We start from the raw sequence: 20,260 nt of genomic DNA, 5'->3' as shown, positions 1-20,260 counted from the left end.
ATTGGTGTGATTGGTTTTCCTCTCCATGTGTTTGGATTATCTTCTTCTTCATGTTGTCACAACATTGGCATATGGCACAACAATTTGATAAACTTTACGACACGGTGGCTCGCATAGCACATAATAGTTACCACAATTATTTGTTATGTGCGCCACCGTGCCGCAGGACTACCATGTCCGCCTATAGCGCTGATCGCTTGGGTCCAAATCCCGTGACATCGGAAAAATTTTCAGCAGTGGTTATCCCCTTACTTGGGCGCCCCTGTAGCCGAGTTGGTAGCATGCTTGCATTACCAGTGCAGGAGTCTTGGGTTCGATTCCCGCCAGAAGTCTTGGTCTGTCGCTACTGTGGTATCGCAATGGACTTAAAGTTGTCTAAGTGAGTCTGTAAAGGACTGCCACTCTTACCTAACCTAACCTATCTTATTGCAAATGCAGGCTACATTTGTGAGGCATCCTCTCATGTTAAAACGTATCTACCAAGTTGTGTCGCTATGCGGCACGCCGCTCGGACTCGGCATAAAAAAAGCTTCTTATTGATATGAGAGAAGTATCTCCTGTTCTTTAATGAAATTTTCAATGGAAATTTAGTTTCTACTATTCAAATCTGAATCGAATTTAGCAAAATGTAATAAACATAATGGTGGATCAATTTTTGTGGAGGAAACCCACCAGGTGATTATCAAAATCAAAATCTACAACGAATTCTGAGAAAAATTATCCAAAAAATCATGAGCCCAAAATCAAAATAGAGCTTTCGAGTTTCGAGATTTTTTAACAACACAGTTCGTCCGTCCGTAATTAATAGGAGATAACTCCTATGTTTCGTACACTTCGACTTAATTCGTACCTTCGCACCATTTTATCCACATTATTAAAAAAGCTGGTTTTGGTTGGAAGCTTGGCTTCTTTTTTGATAAGAGCTCCTAGAAGTGCCTGCGATGTAATGGCCAATTCGATATTTTTCAAGTGCTTGTAGTAGCGGCCTGCCCATTCTTTCGTTCACAAGCCACAAAAAGTGTGTAATGTTATCAAAAGAAATGCATGAACTAAGTTGTAGAAAATTACCAGATTTATGGTATAAAATCGATAGGGATTTTGGTTACAACAAACTACACCACTTAAGTGTTTTAGTACTAAGGTATCTTGCCAATAATGCAATTGATAACAGCATGTATTAGTCGGCCAAGTAGTTTGGTTCCTCTAGTTGTTCACACGAGTATAAAAGGGCTGCGCACAGTCTAGTCCAGTCATAGTGAAATCAACTATTCAGCGGAAATGAAATTATTTGTCGCCATTGCAGCTTTGGTCATTGCTTGCGCTAGTGCAGCCAGCCTGGATGGTATCGCTCGTCCAGGTTTCCCTGAGGGACGCATTATCAATGGTCTTCCTGCCACCAAGGGTCAAGCTCCCTTCATTGTATCATTGAAGTCGGGCTCTCACTTCTGCGGTGGTTCAATCATCGATGAACATTGGGTCCTGACTGCTGCCCACTGTTTGACCAAGAGCCAATTCCAACTCGTCGCCGGTTTGTATGAACGTTCTGACGAGTCCGATGTCCAAATCCGCAATGTTAACGGCAAACAATTCATATTCACCCATGAATTATACGGTGGCAACGTTGGTCCCCATGACATTGGTCTCATCTACGTCGAGGAGGCCTTCGATTTGAATGCCCTGTCTCGTGATGGATCTGCTCCCGTTGCCAGCATTAACTTGCCTTCTGGCAAATATGAAAGCACTGGCCGTGGTGAACTCTTCGGTTGGGGACGCGACAACTCCGGATCGCTACCCAATACCCTCCAGACATTGGAAGTTGACATCATTGGCTATACTGAATGCAAAGCTGCCGTTCCCCTCGACGCCCCCTTGGCTGATGTAAACATCTGTTCCTACACTGCCGGTACAACTGATGGCGCTTGCAATGGTGACTCTGGCGGTCCATTGGTCAAGAACACCAAGGGTGGCTATGAATTGGTGGGTCTTGTGTCGTGGGGTTATGTCCCGTGTGCTAGCACACAGATGCCTTCGATCTACACCAGCGTTGCATCTTACAAACAATGGATAGCTGATACTATCGCTGCTTACAAAAACTAAAATGTCAGTCTAAATAAATTCAAACCCCAATGAGAAAAAAACGTTTATTTGTTTTTCGCATGAGGCAAGATGGCTCAAATAATTTTCTAGTCTATAGAGGTCTAGAATTTCTTATGAAATAGGGTCGGTACATTTTTGGTGATTGTCGAAATCGTAACCTATGAGGTATTTGAAGAAAGTTTGCCAAAGAAAACGTGGATTAAAATCGAGATTTAAATTTTTAAAGACAATATCGGATTAATATGGGACCAAAAACATAAGTCTGTCAAAATTTTGATTTTGACTTTGGACCTCGATCTTGTTAACCATTTGATGGTTGCTTTTTGGGCCTTACAATATGACCCACGCTAATGTACAAAAAAGCAGAGTATGGCAGCCGGCAATTCGCGGATAAACACAAAACTCAATGCACAAGATGCAGCTCATAGAAGAAGACATTGGGTCAAATTTCGACAATAACTGTCGATAAAGGCCATTGCTTTGCTTGGCTTTATGAGTAGCAGTAAGAAAATAAAGGATTCGTGCAGTTTCGTTCTCCACTTAATGTACCTAACACTGCATTTAGTAACGTTCCAGCATATTAAAGGGACGATATATATTGAGGAAGCTATTTGAAATATGATTCGATTTTTCTGAAATTTTACTTATATATTGGGACAATAATTAATGCATTTATTAGCGCCATAGTGATAATTATGGGGCCTACATCTAAATCTGAACCGATTTTTGTTCAAACTCAAAAACATTCGTCAGACATGGCATGCGCAATATTTAGTGATAATTGAACAACAAGTGCGATCACAAAAGTACATGAACAGACAGAACGACATGGCTGAATTACATAAGAAGTGATTCTAAGTCGATCGTTTTACTTTTCAAGGAATTTCTAGTTTCTCGTACTTGACATCGCCAACATAGTTAAAATACTCCACACAGAAGTGGTGTAGAGTATAAAATCTGTTGACCATAACTATGGAAGTTCTATAATAATCTATGAAATACATCAGAGGTATTAAAAACATACGAAATGTTTGTCTATATGACAAAGAGGAAAGCCATATCTAAACTTGAACCGATTCTAAACAACTTTCATTTCAGACCTACATAAAATCTGTGCTAAATTTCGAAATCATTCCAAGGAAAATACGATCTGCACAAAATGACGAACATTATCGACTCAGAAGGTAATCTTGAACAATTCTCTAACAGTTGTGTTCGATAAAAATAAATATAGTAAATATTTTTGCGACAACTCCTGGCCCGCCACGGATTCGGATATTTTCTTCAAAAAAAAAAATTGAAAAATAAATATTGGTGACCCCACCAATATTTATTTTTCAATTTTTTGTTTGATAAGAACTCTCAGAAGTGTCTTAGGCGTGATATTTTTTCAATTGCTTGTTTAGCTCGCAATATTTTCATTACACGCAACAGGTACTAAAAAAACTTGTAAGATTATCAAAAACAATTCAAGAACTAAGTTGTGCCAAATCAACAGATTTATGGGTGGTATAAATTGGTATTAATTATTTTATTGTAAAGTGACTGTGTTTCAAGCAACACTACCATTTAAGTGTTTTATTGCAATGGTACCTTGTCAATAATATTATGAATAGCAACTAGCATAAGATGATGAAGTAATTTGGTTCCTCTAGTTTAGTTCCGCAGGTATAAAAGTGCTACGCTCAGTCTAGCCCAGTTCATAGTTAGATCAACTATTCCAGGAAAATGATATTATTTGTCACCATTGCAGCTTTGGTCATTGCCTGCACTAGTGCAGCCAGCTTGGATGGCATCCCACGACCAGGTTTTCCTGAGGGACGTATTATCAACGGTCATCCTGCCATCAAAGGTCAAGCTCCCTTCATTGTCTCATTGAAGTCGGACTCTCACTTTTGCGGTGGTTCAATCATCGATGCACATTGGGTCCTGACTGCTGCCCACTGTTTGACCAGGGACGAATTTCAACTCGTTGCCGGTTTGTATGAACGTTCTGACGAGTCCGATGTTCAAATACGCAATGTTAATGGCAAAAAATTCATATTCACCCATGAATTGTATGGCGGTGGTGTTGGGCCCCATGACATTGGTCTCATCTACGTCGAGGAGGCCTTCGATTTGAATGCCCTGTCTCGTGATGGATCTGCTCCCGTTGCCAGCATTAACTTGCCTTCTGGTAAATATGAAAGCACTGGCCGTGGTGAACTCTTTGGCTGGGGACGTGACAACTCCGCATCCATACCCAACATACTGCAGACATTGGAAGTTGACATCATTGGCTACACTGAGTGCAAAGCTGCCCTTCCCGCCGGTTCCTCCTTGGCTATTGTAAACATCTGTTCCTATACCGCTGGTACAACTGATGGTGCTTGCAATGGTGACTCTGGCGGTCCATTGGTCAAAAACACCAAGGATGGCTATGAATTGGTGGGTCTAGTGTCGTGGGGTTATACCCCTTGTGCTAGCACACAGATGCCTTCGATCTACACCAGCGTTGCATCTTACAAACAATGGATAGCTGATACTATCGCTGCATACAAAAACTAAAATGACAATCTAAATAAATGTAAAACCCAATGAGAAAGGAGGGTTTTTTCTTTTGCTCATCATCAATTTCGATTATATTTGAAAAAGTAGGTAGGTTCACTCGACGTCCTTTACCTGTCTAAGGACACTCTCATTGCTTTTCATGTCTGGAAGATGGGTAATATGATACTACTACTGAAGCCAAGGAATGAAGGATCTGTCTTCTATAGCCAGTAGCTAAGCATTTGAGGCACTACTCCTCCATAACCTGGGCTGACCATCAGTACGTATTTCCATAGCTCGACTACTGTTTTTCAAGCCATTACCGATGTCACAATCAGATCAAACTTGGGGAGGATTTACATCAAGAGGACCAGATGTACGCGGCACCTATCAAACCTATACTGTGGACTGACAACCTGAACAACACAAAGTAAAATAAGATTCAGACCTTTCAGAATGCTTCTTAAGATCTTGAAGATGACATAACATTTGTTTTATTATCCAAACTTGTTTTATTATCCAATAGCGTTCCAACCCCCACGACAACAAGTTTGGAGATGTCATTTTGTCATCTGTTTTCCATTTTGTCAAGAGTTGACCTATCCTTCTCTCACCTTTTTCTGGATTAGGCGCAGTGTAAATATCTGGTCCAGGTCTAAAGCCGCATTAATATGTCCCAATTACTTCATTGACTTTAGGTTTTCATTTTTTTCACAGTACGCTGGAGGCCACCGTAGCGCATAGGTTAGCATGTCCGCCTATGACGCTGAACGCCTGGATTCGAATCCTGACGAGACCATCAGAAAAAAAATTTCAGCGATGGTTTTCCCCTCCTAATGCTGGCAACATTTGTGAGGTACTATGCCATGTACAACTTGATATGTTAGTGGAAAGTTCATGTGCAAAATTTTCAATTTTTACGCTGGAGAGTATCCTGTATGCGATGCGGTTCCAACGGTTCGGGTAAGCGTTTTTCTATCGCTAATGCTTCGCCTTTTCAGTGTGTCGCCTCCGGTCTTAAATAGGGGGCAGCCAATCGACTCCAGCTGCCTGGTTGTTCTTCAGTCGGGTCACTTCTACTTAGACTTCATTTTGACCAGGATGTAAACATTTTATACCATCATCAGGGATTGGTTCTGCGGTATCCTCCTCTTCGCCGCCACCGTCGGGCACTAGCGGCTGGGTAAAATGTTGTTTCCATATCCCAAGCACACTATCTGTATAAGTTACCAGCCATCAGTTTGATGTTGGATTCTTTGGTAAAATTTCCGGAGTCCATTCTTATTCCTGTACATCTCAATAGGCTTATACTCACGTCATTCCATTTTCTTTATCTTTTTGCGGAATCGTAAAAACGATCTCTAATTTTCCTTTTTTTCTAAATTTTTTTTTTTTTTTTTTTTTTTGTAATTTTTATTAATGCGATCTATCTAACATTGATATTTAACATTATTCTGGTGTTTTAAATTTCTTTTAGATGGTATTAACCCAGTGGTCAATCCATTTAACATATACATACATAAATTTCATTTTAAGAAACAATATTTATACAAAGATTTTATTTACGCGATTAGATCTTGTGGTGCTTTTCGTTTTAGCCTTGTAAAAGTTTCCCGATTTGACATTAAGTTGGCCGCTAGGGGGTTTGGATGGTCGTCAATTCTTAATTTATATGACATTAATTGCGATGAAATCTCTTCCTTTACTGTTTTTATGTTTAGATCCTTATGTAGGCGTTCGTTGGTAACGTATGTTGGGGCATTTGTAATTATTCTTAGTACTTTAGATTGAAACTGTTGCAGTAATTTTATATTGGTATTTGAGGCGGTCCCCCATAATTGGATGGTAACACATTTACGACTGCATTTGCTGGAATAAGCCGTAGAGCAGTTCTTCAGCTTTTGGGGGTTGATCAACGGCTGGTCTACAACAACATACATTACGAAGGGTCTTTTAAAAAGAGGGGTTTGCATTTAGAGTGTTTTTTATGGTCAAACAACAAGAGAATTTGAAATTATTTATTGCACCATTGTCTGACCAAATAGCTTTAAATAGCAAATTTGATAGATTATAAATATAGATTTTGTTTAACACACAGGTGTGTGTCTCTTGTATATATAGCAATAGGAAGGTCTAAACTGATCACAACGTTATCAACTCTTCCATAGCAATGAGGACAGTTATAGTTCTCGCCGCAGTGACCATTGCTTGCGTTAGCGCAGCCAGTTTAGATGCCGTGGTTCGACCAGCATTGCCTGAAGGACGTATTATCAATGGTCATCCTGCCACCAAGGGTGAGGCTCCATTCATTGTATCCCTGAAGACAAGCTTCCACTTTTGTGGCGGTTCGATCATCGACAAACATTGGGTGCTGACTGCCGCCCATTGCTTAATTTTTGCTCAGTTCGAGGTTGTTGCTGGTTTGTACGAACGCTCTGATGAATCGGATGTCCAAATCCGGGAAGTTAGGTACAATGAAACATTTGCCCATGAGCTGTATGGCGGCGATGTTGGTCCCTACGATATTGGACTCATCTATATCGAAAAAGCCTTTGACTTGAATGCTTTATCCCCAGCATTGAATTGCCTTCTGGCAAATATGATATCGAGGGTCGCGGCAAGCTCTTTGGTTGGGGACGAGACAACTCTGGATTTCTATCCGAGGTCCTGCAAACATTGGACGTGGATATTATTGGTTATAGCGAGTGTAAGGCCGCCGTACCCATCACCTCTCCCTTGGAAGAAGGCAATATTTGCACCTATACTGCTGGCACAACGGACGGTGCATGTAACGGTGACTCTGGCGGACCTTTGGTCATAAACACCAAGGAAGGTTACGAATTGGCAGGAATTGTATCTTGGGGGTACAAACCCTGTTCTACCACCCAGTATCCATCGATCTACACTGACGTCTCATGGTACAAGCAATGGATCGGCGACAAAATGAAAACAATACATTTTCTATAATGTAGTCCAATGAATGTTTAAACAAATAAAAATAAAAAATACTCTTTTAAGAGATAGCAATTATACCAAAGAGTTGAAATTAATAGAAACAATAATACATGTCCCGCAAGGTAAAGATGAATTCAGCTAGTAGGGACACAAACCAATAAAATTTTCAGCTTAATGTTAACACGTTAACAGAGCTCTGTTATTAAATTAACAGCAAATTTTCAATAATAAAAAAAAAAAACGATCCCAGCTCCAAAATCCGCAAGTAAATAAAAAAAACCCAAAAAAAAGAATCGCTTCAAATTTCCCAAAAAAATATTAAAATGAAGTCATTATTTACCATTTTCATATTTTATTATTTATATTAGTGATATTCTAGATAAAGATGTGTCCACTGTGGCGAACTGAAAAATAGTGCGTCACTCACATCTTGGGAATTTATTATATGGACGAGGGGCTTTCCAGGAATGCTAAAACCAATCCCCAAAGTATTAGAAAAGATATTAGCCATTTTCGAATGTATTGGCGATATCAGAGAATTTTCACCTGAGAGAAAAATGAGCCCACTGTGGCGGACTGAAAAACTAGTGCTTCAATAACAGCTTGGAGATTTATTGAATGGATGCAAGGCTTTTAAGAAATTCGATAACCGATCCTCAAAGTATTAAAGGAAAAAATATGTATTGGCCCCTGGTACATATACTAAACCCCCAAGCAGTTATTGACTCAAGTGAAGATTCTCTGATATCGCCAATACATTCGAAAATTGCCAATATCTTTTTTCCTTCAATACGTTGGAGGTTGCTTATAAAATTCTGGAAAGCCCTTGGACCACATAGCAAATCCCTAAGCTGTGATTGATTGATTGTTTTTTTTTTGCGAAATTTGAAGCGTTTGTCATATATATGACAAACGCTTCAAATTGCCCAAAAAGTAATTGCGGATTTTTTAAAAGAAAGTAAATGCATTTTTAATAAAACTTAGAATGAACTTAAATCAAATATATAATTGCCATTTTGTTCGATAACCTTTTGCCATCTTCCTGGCAAATTTAGTATTCCACGCTCATAGAACTTCCGGGCGCGTCCACAGGTTCCGGATAGATAGCTGCAACGGCAGTCGCGGAAAATCAGCGGAGAGGCCGGGCGGCACCGGCTCTTGCACAAATACTGAGTGCCTATGATGCTCGATATGACAAAGCGAGTTATTGGCGCCTTTAAATAACCAATGATCACCTTGTTCCCGCGGCGATCGGTTCTTTGGACCGGATCGCCGCGAGGATCGCCACCTTCACATGAAAATGTGGCTACAACAACAACAACTTAAAATATAAATAGCGCAATCACGTTATGATTGAATCTTCTAAGGGCCCAGGAAGGTCTTTATTTGGGGTGAGCGTGAATGTGCACCAGCGTTCGTTTAATTTTAAGCTCAATCAGGTCACAATGTGGGCTTCTAGGGGCTCTGGATGGTATTTGATGCAGATGTTGGATCGATAAATGTACTTCACGTATCAAATGTTACAAACTGAATGACGCTTATACCCTGCGCCCTAATAAAGTATAACTGGGCCAAATCTTCCTGGGCGAAATCTTTCTCCAGACAGAAACCAAAATGAAATAATTGGAGGTCTTAGCATGAGCTCACATACAATTTTACTTTGTATTCAAAATAGATTCAGACGGTGAAACGTTTCGGACCATACTTTGCACATATGGCATGATAAGTAGGATTGATTCAAAATAAACTGGCTGAACGAAAATCAAATTAATCTCGAAATATTGGATTAAACCCCCATAAACTAAAAAGTCTCACGCCGTTCATGATTTTTTAGTTTATTATATAGCCGTTAATCACCCTCTATGTACTCATAAAAAGAGCATTTTGTGTTAAAGTCATAAGTGGGTCAAATAGTCAAATACCTAGATCAGATTATGTTTTTTTGCTTTGTAGTATATCCACAGGAAGATATTACTAATCAAAAATGAAGTTCTTCCGTGGCACCCAGATCGACTTGAAATGATGGCCATGAATATCGTTATACCTACCACCATAGGATGGAGGGTTTATTAACCTAGCTGGCGACACTTCGATATATTGATGTGAGACCCTATAAAGTATATATATTCTTGATCAATCTGAGACGATCTAGCCATGCGCGTTCATCCATCTGCCGAAATTACGATAGCGTTCGAAGCAATGAACATATCCGCACGAATAAGTACGAACGCATAAATTGATATAGCGCTCATACAAACCATTCCCCGATTTTACTTCTTGAGCTCCAAGAAGAATAAATTTTCATATCCGATATGGGTGAAATTTTGTTTGCAAAGTACACTTGTGACCTCCAAAACTCAGATCGAATCCTACCCACATATAGTCCGGCAACATAACCCCTTTTTTACTTGTTTGGATCTTAGACAAATATTGGAAAATAATTCAGAACAGGAGTTGATGCTTAAGAGGAGGTGCAATTTTATATCTTTTCTCCTGTTACTCCCTTCTTGCTTACTTCGGCCTTTTGCAGTTGCTAGTTATGCCCTGACACATAATTTGGAAATTTCCCACAAAGTCAAAGCGAAAATACTTGACCGACAAGTGATAAGAAAATCAGCGAAAGCCATGCACCCAAGGAATTTTAGTAATTCCCTTGTCGTTCTTTATCTTCAAATGATTCCCACGTCGTTTCTAATCTTCAAATAATTCCTTGAGTAGTTTTCAACTGATTAGGTGTACTTGCAATAATACCCCTCAAGAATGGTCATATAAGTGGGTTAAGCTGTAATATGGCCCTTTTCTATGAGTTTTTTTCCTCTTTGTGATATATGGAGAGGGCAAGATTAACAAGTGATTTATTGTAACGGGTTTGTTTGGGCTACGATAAGAAGTTCCGGACAAAAGGGTACCATGGGAACTCAAGATTTTCTATGATCGCACTGAAACAAAAAGGCGAGCATGCAGTAATTATATTATTGCAATAGTTTCTGGCTAATGCCGATAGATAGCGATCGATCATGACCACTTATCGGGCACTTGAAAAGTGTTGCTGCATTTTGCAATGTGAAATGGTATATAAGGACAGCCAATGACCCAGTCTAAACATAGTGTAACCAACTATTCAATCAAAATGAAGTTGTTCGTCGCCTTTGCTGCTTTGGTCATTGCTTGCGTTAGCGCAGCCAGTTTGGATGGAGTGCTTCGTCCCGCCTTCCCCGAAGGACGCATCATCAATGGTCATCCCGCTACCAAAGGCGAGGCTCCCTTCATTGTCTCCTTGAAGTCGGGATCCCATTTCTGTGGTGGCTCCATCATCGATGAACACTGGGTTCTGACTGCTGGTCACTGCTTGATCTACTCCGATTTCGAGGTGGTTGCCGGTTTACACGAACGCAATGATGAGTCTGACGTTCAAATCCGCCAGGTTAATGGCAAAAAATTCCAATATGTCCATGAATCCTATGGTGGCGATGTTGGTCCCAACGACATTGGTCTCATCTACATCGAAAAGGCTTTCGATTTGAATGCCTTGTCCCGTGATGGATCTGCCCCCGTTGCCAGCATCAACTTGCCTTCCGGCAAATATGAACAAGTAGGTCGCGGCAAGCTCTTCGGCTGGGGACGTGACAATTCCGGTTGGTTGCCCAACACCCTGCAGACATTGGACGTCGACGTAATTGGCTACACCGAATGCAAAGCTGCCCTACCCTTCGATGCCCCCTTGGAGAAAGTGAACATTTGCTCCTACACTGCCGGTACTGCCGATGGCTCCTGCAACGGTGACTCCGGTGGTCCTTTGGTCATGGACACCAAGGATGGTTACGAATTGGTAGGCTTGGTCTCCTGGGGCTATGTTCCCTGTGCTGCCACCATGTACCCATCGGTCTACACTGATGTCTCTTCCTACAAGGATTGGATTGCCGAAAAAATGAGTGCTAAACCCTAAATTAGTACCGCCCGCCAAACAATGCCAACGTTTAAATGGCAAAGTTTTCAAATTCTATTCAAATAAATTTAATACAGTAACTGAAAAACAAGTTCCTCTTCGTACAGAATACTCATTGGTAATAGTTAAGTTACATGTTTGTGGATTTACTTACATCATCCCATTTTATGAATTTTTCTCCATCTTGCAGGGCCTGCGACACCTCCACAGGCCCTGTAGATACGTAGGTGCCGGAATTCAACATTTCTGCTGCAAAATGCAAAAAATTCCGTTAATAGCCAAGTGATCTGAAATGCAGCACTGCACACAAAAAGAAATATCAAGTGTACAGTTGGCTTTCCTTGGACTCTTGGCACCTTTCGATTCGATTGGATTCAGTTCACTAAGGGTGTTCAGTTGTCCAAGAGCACCATTACGAAACATTCGTCAATGCAAAGCAGGTATCGGCACACACACTTTGGTTGCGAAACAATTGCAAATGTCGGCCTTTTTCTGCTGGAACCGTGGCTGGAAGTGACTTTGGCGATCACTTGATCTCCCCCGTATGGTGCGGTACAGTTGCGTATCTGTATCCGTATCTGGTGGGGCGATGGCTATTTACATAGTCTGAATGAGTTGTTGTCGGTTTGGAGAAATTTCCATATGTGATCTGAAAATGAAAAAGAGAAGAAAAATATGTGTTAATTAGCATTTCCTGAAAAGCGGTCCAAAAAGAGATCACAAAACCAAAAATCGTTGCTTTTTCAAGCTACTGCCATCATTCATTCCATTTATGATCGAGTATCTGTATTTGTGTGTGCGTGCATGTGTATGTATGTGAAAGCAATATCCGTTGCGGGTGGAAGAGTGACTGAGGTTATGTGTTGTTAGTTGACAATTTAAAATGTTCCAGAAGAGCACTTAATGGCACCACCACCGCTTTGGCCAACGGAACATTTAATAAAAATAATTAAATTTCCTCTGTTAAAACCTATTTTGCATTTCGAGAGTAATGACTACAACACAAAAGCTGAACAGCATCAGGCTTTGTTGTCAGTAACAAATTCCCCACACACACACACACACATCACCTCAAACGGGGCGAGGACGAGGTGTACCAAATTGTGTTTGGAATGCGTGAGTGTGTGTGTGTATGTGTGTGTGGCAGGACTACCATAAATAAAATCATTTTTCATGGTCGTTAATGATGCGGGAGGGTGTGAGTGCCAACACGCTAGCACCTGTGCGAGTAAAGCGCTTCTGCAAAGTACCACCACCAGCAGCAGCAGCAGCAGCAGCTCTACCACCGCCCAACATCAGGCAGAACAAATGCCATCAGCGGAGTTGGGGAGGGGTGGGAAACACAAAAATTTAATAATAACATTTCGCTAAAACGCCCCATATATTTAAAGAACACAATGAAAAATGACTCCATTGATTTTCTTGTCATCTGCCCCTTTCTGCGCCCGCTGTCCCTCAACCAGCAATAGCATTAACATCACTTAAATAATAACAACAATGAAAACAACAACAACAGCTACAGCAAAAAAGTGAATGAATGCCGAACAACGTTAAGTAAACATTTTAACATTGATGTACGTTTCGTACAAACCTACAAACGTTTACACATCCATAGGTATAATAATCATGCGACAGCCACAACGGCAACAACAACAACAACAATAATAACAACGACAAAATCCCCACATTAATGGCAAGGACTCTAACGTACTTTTTTAAATTGCTTTTCCGTGATTTTATTATGTTTTATCCTTAATTTCGCAATAGTTTCGCATTTTCCTTCTTCTCGCCGCCTTGCTCCATCTCACCTCGCTGCTGTCATATACCCAGAGCAGAGCACACAGCAGTGTCCCAGCAGCAATGTCATTGCTAGCTGCGCTTAGACTTCCTTCTACCTTCCCACAACAATTTCCGCTCAACTTAAAACGGAAACAAATGAGAGTGATGTGGTGATAGGGCAGAGCCAAATTCCGGAGCCCACTGCCACACCCACCCTCCCACCCACATACGGAGACAAGTGATTCATATTTTGTGTATAAAATCCCTGCGGCATGTACTTTCACATTTTCTGTCTTTTCCCTCCAAATTAAATTAAAATCTATCCATTTTCGTTATAGTTAAGGGTTTAAAACTCCTTTAAAGCAATTCAGTGATTGTCGTACAAGATTTGCATGGTGGGGCGAATACTTTTTGTCTTAAAAAAAACAGACCTAAAACCGAATAAATAATTTAAAATAGAATATTTTTTGTAAGAAGGCAAGTAAGAAGCATCATAGGAATTGGGACATAGGAATTTGACATCGAAAGAGGAAAACAATTTTTTTCCTAAGAAACTTTAGAAATTCGCTTATAATTTGCAACATGTTGTAAAAAACCTTAATGAGCCTTCAGACCAATATCAGAAAAATCTAAGTTTCATATGCCATCAAAAACTGACGAATAAAGAGATTTCAGTGTTCTCGGCAAATTTTTGGAAATATCGGTTTATGCAGGGGCTATAACATGATGAAACAATAAAGGAAAAGAAAAATAATATATAAAAAATAAATAAATAAAAATGAATATTTAAAAAATAAACATTTAGAATAATAAAATGATACCAAATGAAATTTAATATGGTTGAAACAAAATAAAGTAAAAAAAAGAGGAAATGAAAAAAAAAATTAAAGTCATCTTCCCCACATGCCCTACACATGCTATCACTTGCCGCACCGATTTTGCATAAGTGAGATCGTAGTCCATAGCATCCCGTTTTGATACCAACAGCTATACTGACCTCTTTCTTACCTCCTTTCAGAAATAACCTCGTCCTGTCACGATCCGAATCACCCCATAGCATTTTCGACGTCCTACCGACTGTTTCACGTTCGTCGCCAAGCCCTTAACTCGAACTGCGTCAATCCAAAAGGCTTCGGGTTAACATACCCGAAGACAGTTTGATAGAAACATACCTTAGGGCAAAGACCCCTGAAGGTCGCGTGTCTCGGCAGCAGCATGGATATTCACAGAAACAGCCCTTCACGTTGTCAAGGAATATACAATTATGTAAAACCGGCGTCATTCATGAAGGAGTTGGAGTTTATAGCCATCAACTCTACCGTTAGAAAGTTTATTAATTACTCACTAAAAGATGCATCACAGCAGCCTTGGGATCTGTGGATTTACAAAGATGGATCAACAGACGATCACCTCATGGAGGTGTACTGTCTCCGCTACTTTGGAATATAGCCATTAATAATATATTATTGTATGTGGAAGAAAAAGGTGCAAAAGTGATCGCGTACGCTGATTACGTGGAAATTGCGGTTAGGGGAAAGTTTGCCAGAACTCTAAGAGATATACTTCAGGAAGCTCTACGTGTAACAGCCAGGGAACCGAAAGTGGTCTGGGCGTTAATCCGTGCAAGACAGAACTAGTTCTTTTTCGCAAGAGATAAAATTTAGCTACAATGGCACCTGTCTCCTTGGCAGGAGAGAATGTTCTATTTACAGAACAGAATAGAATACCAGATTATTTTGCTGGACAGGAAATTGAACTTCAAATCCAACATTTGGGAAAGGTCAAGAAAGGCAACTATTGCCTTATACACCTGCAAGAGGGCCATTGGCAAAAGTTGGGGGTTTAGATCGTGCGTCATGCACTGGGTATATACTGCAGTTGTCAGACCTATAATGCTATATGGTGTGGACGACGCTTCAAAAGTCTACCTACCGTTCAATACTCAACCGGATCCAAAGCATGGCTTGTTTCTTCATCACAGCCGCACTGAGGACGACACAATCTGATCTGCCGTGAGGTTAAGGAAGCTTTCTCATTGGTCATGTGGCGGCTACGGACACTGTGTTATCCTTGATACAATATCCAATGTTCCAGGCAGTGTGGATTACACCCTACCTGAGCCGGTTTTTGACAAAAAGTACTGTACCACCATTCATGATAGAACCGATAGGAACTATGATATCCCTGGTACATAGACTTCTTTACGGATGGTTCCAAACTAGATGATCAGGTGGGCTTTGGGGTGTACTCTAAAGATCTAGAACTGGTGATATCGAAAAGGTTACCCGACCACTGCAGTGTATAAAGCGGAGATCCTTGCAATTAAGGTAGTGGTGGAATAATGTCATAACGACGATTGACAGACAGACGGTCTTAGACGTATATTTCGATGTGTTACAAACAGAATGACGAAATTAGTATACCCCATCCTATGATGGAGAGTATACAAAATATATTAAAAAAATGTCTATAGAATAATGAATTTTTAAGAAAATATATGTAGAATTAAAATGTCAACATTTTCTATAGGCTAACGACCTTATTCACAAAACTTAATGAAGCCTTAAGGCCTGGTTATACTCTCGTAAATGTAGTGTAAATGTCGAACAAATGTAAAGAGCCAATTACGCTTGTTACAAAACGTTGCATTCGACATTTCAAACAAAACAATTTTTTTACAATAAAGACTTGAAGGTGAGAGGGGGTCTGACGTCAGAGAACTTCAGGCCTAACTCAAGGGCAGGTCAGAGAAGACGGCGCTCCACGCAGTTATGCGAGAAGTTGATACGTATTTCCAATTGAAGGATTACACAATGGCGGCCTTCTCGAATATTGATGTTGTATGCGGAAGTTGCGATTCTCGTCAAGCGCATTCCGGTCCATAGGACCGACCGCCGCAGGAACAATATGGCCATTAGTTATTTAAAGACGCCAATAGATCGCCTTTACTTTACATAAACATTTACTTTTCACAACAGGTCAGAATGGCCACCTTTTCAAGGCGGGTAATAAATTCCACAGAGAAATCATAGAATAGGAGAATAACAGTTTTCTAAACATAAATTTTGGGTTTTTAAATTTCTTCAAACTTCAAATTTTATCAGCTGACATGGAAACGGAACGTAAAATCTTGTCTTTACTTAATTCTACTTTCCGGTTACGGTCGACAGACGCTAGGTCATAGTTTTCATGCGTTTTGATAAAGCAAAACAAAACAGCTGACACGTTTTCCTAAATTTACCGTAAGTTTACGAGAGCATATCCAGGCCTTTAATTTAGGTTTATGTGACAATTCTATAGAGGAAATCTGTCAATTACCCCATTTCAAAGGAACATTTTTTTCGCTTTGTATAAATGAAGGCGCAGCGGAGCGGGACGGGCTCGGTTAGTAATAATATAAAATAAGTCACCTTTGCAAAATTTCTAGGTAATGGCACCAAAAAAATTCCAACTATACTTTGTACACAAAAGTACAAACAGCAAACAGACAGACTTAACATTGTATCTGTCCTCTTTTCCTTTTAAATGGTCTGGAATGGTATTCACAAATTTTAATTATTCCCCAGTTTTCACAACACATCCTCTTACAAACAAAAAAAAAAACAGGTCAAAAAAAGTGCAAAACCAGGTGGTGCACCCCACATGTGTACCATCCATATGGGCTAATGTAGCGTTTGCTTTATTACAAATTCAATAAAAGTGAAATTATTTTCATTTGGGTATTTAATATCGGTTTAATGTAGTTGTACAACTAACAGACGTACATATTTGCATTTTTATTTACAACCTGTTCATGGAAGCAGCCGCCGTTTATTCATTCATGTTTATAACTACGCCACAGTGTTTTCAGCGATAAGGACGCTGAGAGAAATTTGAAAAGCACGTGTTGGCAGGGTGGTGGGAAAAAATGTATTGTATTTATATATTTTCTGTTTGTTTTGCGTTGAGTGTACGGCGTACAGTAAGAAATTCGGTTTACAGTGAACCGAAGTGTATCACGTTTCAAAGGTCATGAATGAATCCATGAAATTCAGCATTGAGATCGTGGCAATATCGGCATATCATGGCACAATAGTGATATATATGGAGTATATAAAAATTTAAAATTGGTCTCAAATAACACGTTCGTATGCCGGAACGAATCTTTAAATATTCAAATATTACTTTCGAAATGCATAGAAGTATTTAAGTTTAATTTTCAATTTCAGGTGAGCAATAACACCAACAATCATGTTTGAAACAATTTTGAACTTTTTTCAAAATAATCAAGAAAGTAAGTTTATTTTTACATCACCATATCACGCTGTCAATATAATGGACCACTAAAAGTACTGTATAGTAGTTGTTGTAGTACGTATGTAGTTAATAATTTTTATAACTAAATACGTATGTCATGATCAGTGTTGTCCGTCAAAAAAATTATTTCCTACTTAAGTTTAAGAAAAATCTTACCACACCTATCTAATGTTCTACAATCCGAAAATTATACTGCATTTCGGTTTCTGTTCCAATCGCCAAAGAGTTGGACATATTATCATTCCATTTGCAACATATCTAATAACATATTCTCTAGAATGTCGTAAAATACATAAACCATCAATCCTTGCTCTTCCGTCTGTAACACCCAAAAGGAAGAGAGATAGACACATTGATAAGTATATCGATTAACTCAGAATCACTTTCTGATTCGATTTAGCTATGTCATCTTTGACATCTCCTGCTGATGATTTTTTTTGGACGACATGAAATCGCGATACAGCAATCCAGTCAAATGCTTCTAGCAACAACACACTTTTTACTGACTTTTAAATGTTTTTTGCTATTCTATTCTTTGAATAGAAATCATTAAACAGATGGTCTAAAGCCGGACAATATCCTGCTATGGAATCTCCATATGATTCTAAGACCAAATAAAAAAAAGAACAAACAGACAAAATTAAGTTCCTTATTTTTATCGGGGGACAAAACTCGACCATCTGAAAAAACTTCATGAAAATCAAGCCACCGTTTTTGAGTCTATTCGGAATAAGAAAACAAACAATCAAATAAATAAAGCGCACACTCATAGAAAAAAAAAATTGCTGAAAATAGCAAACACTGTCTGCCGAATATTAGCTGTTAATTTTTCTGCTATTGTAACACTAGTTCTGTTATTACAACAGTAGTACTGCAGGCTTACTGCTAAAAAGTCCGTTGTTTGTTGAAAATGGCGGCTGCTCAATTATGAAGGGTATGTTAGATGAAAAACTAAAATAGAAATGTAAATGGGTGTCTCAGTGGATGTTTATAATCGTCACTGAATGTTTCCTTTCCATAACCTTTTTCTTTAAATTTAGATACAAAAGGCCATGCCAGTCATGTGCACATTAGTAGAGCAATAACAAAAATGTCGAGCTAGCTCAGACACATTCCGATATGTGTACCAATGGATGGATCCGGTAGCTTCCTTACAGAAATATTCCACAAATTAAATCATCTCCCCCAACCAAATTTCTAAAAAATGCCTAAAGTAGTCAAAACAAGTAACAGGCAACCATAAAAAGTAGCATGCAAATTTTGTTCAGCACATTTGTGTGCTCAAAATAGCAGATTTTGTTAACTGAAATTGCAGTAAGAAATGTTTGAAAATATAGTAGTCCTATGTTAGCTGAAACAGCAGCAATGTCTGCTTTCCCATTTTCGGCAGACAAAAACTGCTGTTGTAGCAAACATTTTTGCTGTTTGAATAACAAATTTGGTTGAGAGCAGCACTTTCATTTTATTATGTAATAGCAACCTTTACCCTGATCTTCTAATAAGAATTCTTGAGTTGAAAAAAGTCGTATATTTGTCCGATTTAAATGAGCAATGAGTTGGGATAAAGCGACCACCCGATTAATGCTTCTGAGCCCTTAAATGGGTATTTATTACCCATTTAAGCCCTAACAGTTGTTGGGCGCTTTACCATCCAAGTACGTACCACATCTAACCATAATCGCATTTATTATCCAGATTTTAACAAATTTGGAACAGATCCCCTGTCCCTCGTGCTAGTTGCAGTCTATATCAGGCTTACTTAGGTTTTCTCTGCAATTTAAAACAGTGGGCCGCTTGCAACAGTATTAGGCCCCTCGACATTCATGGTTTTATTCTGCACTCCTAAAGAATACATACAGAAACAAAAGGAAGTGAAATAATTTTGAGTTATCTTAGGCAATATCAGTATTTTAGTTAGTATTTATATATGTTGGAAAAACCTACCAAAGACTGAGGTCAGATCCTACCAAAAACGGCAACAGTGGTCATCATGTATATAAATGGGACTTGAATTTGTATAATCTAGACATAATTTAAAAAAAGAAGCCTGACTATAACGCATTCCGTACCAATTGCCAATTATGCCCAAGAACATTCCATTACGTTACAGGGAATACTTCTCTCATATCAATGAGCGTTACAAGTAAAACTTCATGGGCCTCCTATCTTTTACCACAAAAACTCTATGACTACATGCATCATGCCGCACACTACCATAAAAAGGTAGCAACAAGTTTTGTTTTAAAGAAAACTCCCATTCTTTCTACGAAATGAAGAGAATGCTTGTTTAAGCGCAATACCACATGTTATCCTATTCAAAAATGGCTTTTCTATGTCTCGACTTGTTTAACATTTTTTGTATTACAATTTTCCCTGTTGTTTTTGTTTTTATTCTCGCATTACTCTCACCTACATGACAGAGCACATAATTACCATCCTGGGCATGTGTGAGTGAGTTCGCTAATAAGAGAGGGAAGAACTCTTCCTGAACAACAAGTATGTGTCTGTTCGTTAGCTGTGTTGCTGCTTAAGCGCAACACATTGCAGAGGAGGACTCATTAAGGGCCCTCATACAGGTGTGCTTGCATGCATTTACACCTTGAAGTGTCCCAACAACACATTCCATGCCACTAAGCCATACTCATCATTACTTACAAG

General features: G+C 39.4%; 5 protein-coding genes across 10 annotated transcripts in view; 4 read left to right on the top strand and 1 right to left on the bottom strand.

The window, feature by feature from the left end:
* Positions 1-20,260, bottom strand: part of LOC106083834 (1-phosphatidylinositol 4,5-bisphosphate phosphodiesterase classes I and II) — a 125,182-nt gene that overhangs the window by 65,040 nt on the left and 39,882 nt on the right. For all 6 annotated transcript variants that reach the window (XM_013247089.2, XM_013247087.2, XM_013247091.2 and 3 more), the window contains exon 2: positions 11,682-12,176. In XM_013247089.2, coding sequence (XP_013102543.1) covers positions 11,682-11,771 — 90 coding nt within the window. In that variant the 5' untranslated portion in view covers positions 11,772-12,176. The remainder of the gene's footprint in view (positions 1-11,681; positions 12,177-20,260) is intronic.
* LOC131995919 (lectizyme-like) lies at positions 1,243-2,138 on the top strand. The gene has a single exon (XM_059365231.1). It carries the CDS (start codon positions 1,279-1,281, stop codon positions 2,095-2,097), a length of 819 nt encoding a protein of 272 aa, XP_059221214.1. The 5' UTR covers positions 1,243-1,278; the 3' UTR covers positions 2,098-2,138.
* Positions 3,806-4,710, top strand: LOC106083838 (lectizyme-like). Its single transcript, XM_013247096.2, has one exon. The coding sequence runs from the start codon at positions 3,826-3,828 to the stop codon at positions 4,642-4,644; it is 819 nt and encodes a 272-aa protein (XP_013102550.2). The 5' UTR covers positions 3,806-3,825; the 3' UTR covers positions 4,645-4,710.
* On the top strand, positions 6,752-7,646 carry LOC106083837 (lectizyme). Its single transcript, XM_013247095.2, is given in 2 exon segments — positions 6,752-7,196; positions 7,199-7,646. Coding segments are annotated over 2 exon segments (795 nt in total). The 5' UTR covers positions 6,752-6,796; the 3' UTR covers positions 7,594-7,646.
* On the top strand, positions 10,682-11,618 carry LOC131995920 (lectizyme-like). The gene has a single exon (XM_059365232.1). It carries the CDS (start codon positions 10,712-10,714, stop codon positions 11,525-11,527), a length of 816 nt encoding a protein of 271 aa, XP_059221215.1. The 5' UTR covers positions 10,682-10,711; the 3' UTR covers positions 11,528-11,618.

Source organism: Stomoxys calcitrans, chromosome 3 (genome assembly GCF_963082655.1).
Source record: "Stomoxys calcitrans chromosome 3, idStoCalc2.1, whole genome shotgun sequence".
Classification (NCBI taxonomy): domain Eukaryota; kingdom Metazoa; phylum Arthropoda; class Insecta; order Diptera; family Muscidae; genus Stomoxys; species Stomoxys calcitrans.
This window is presented reverse-complemented; position numbering and strand designations above follow the sequence as displayed.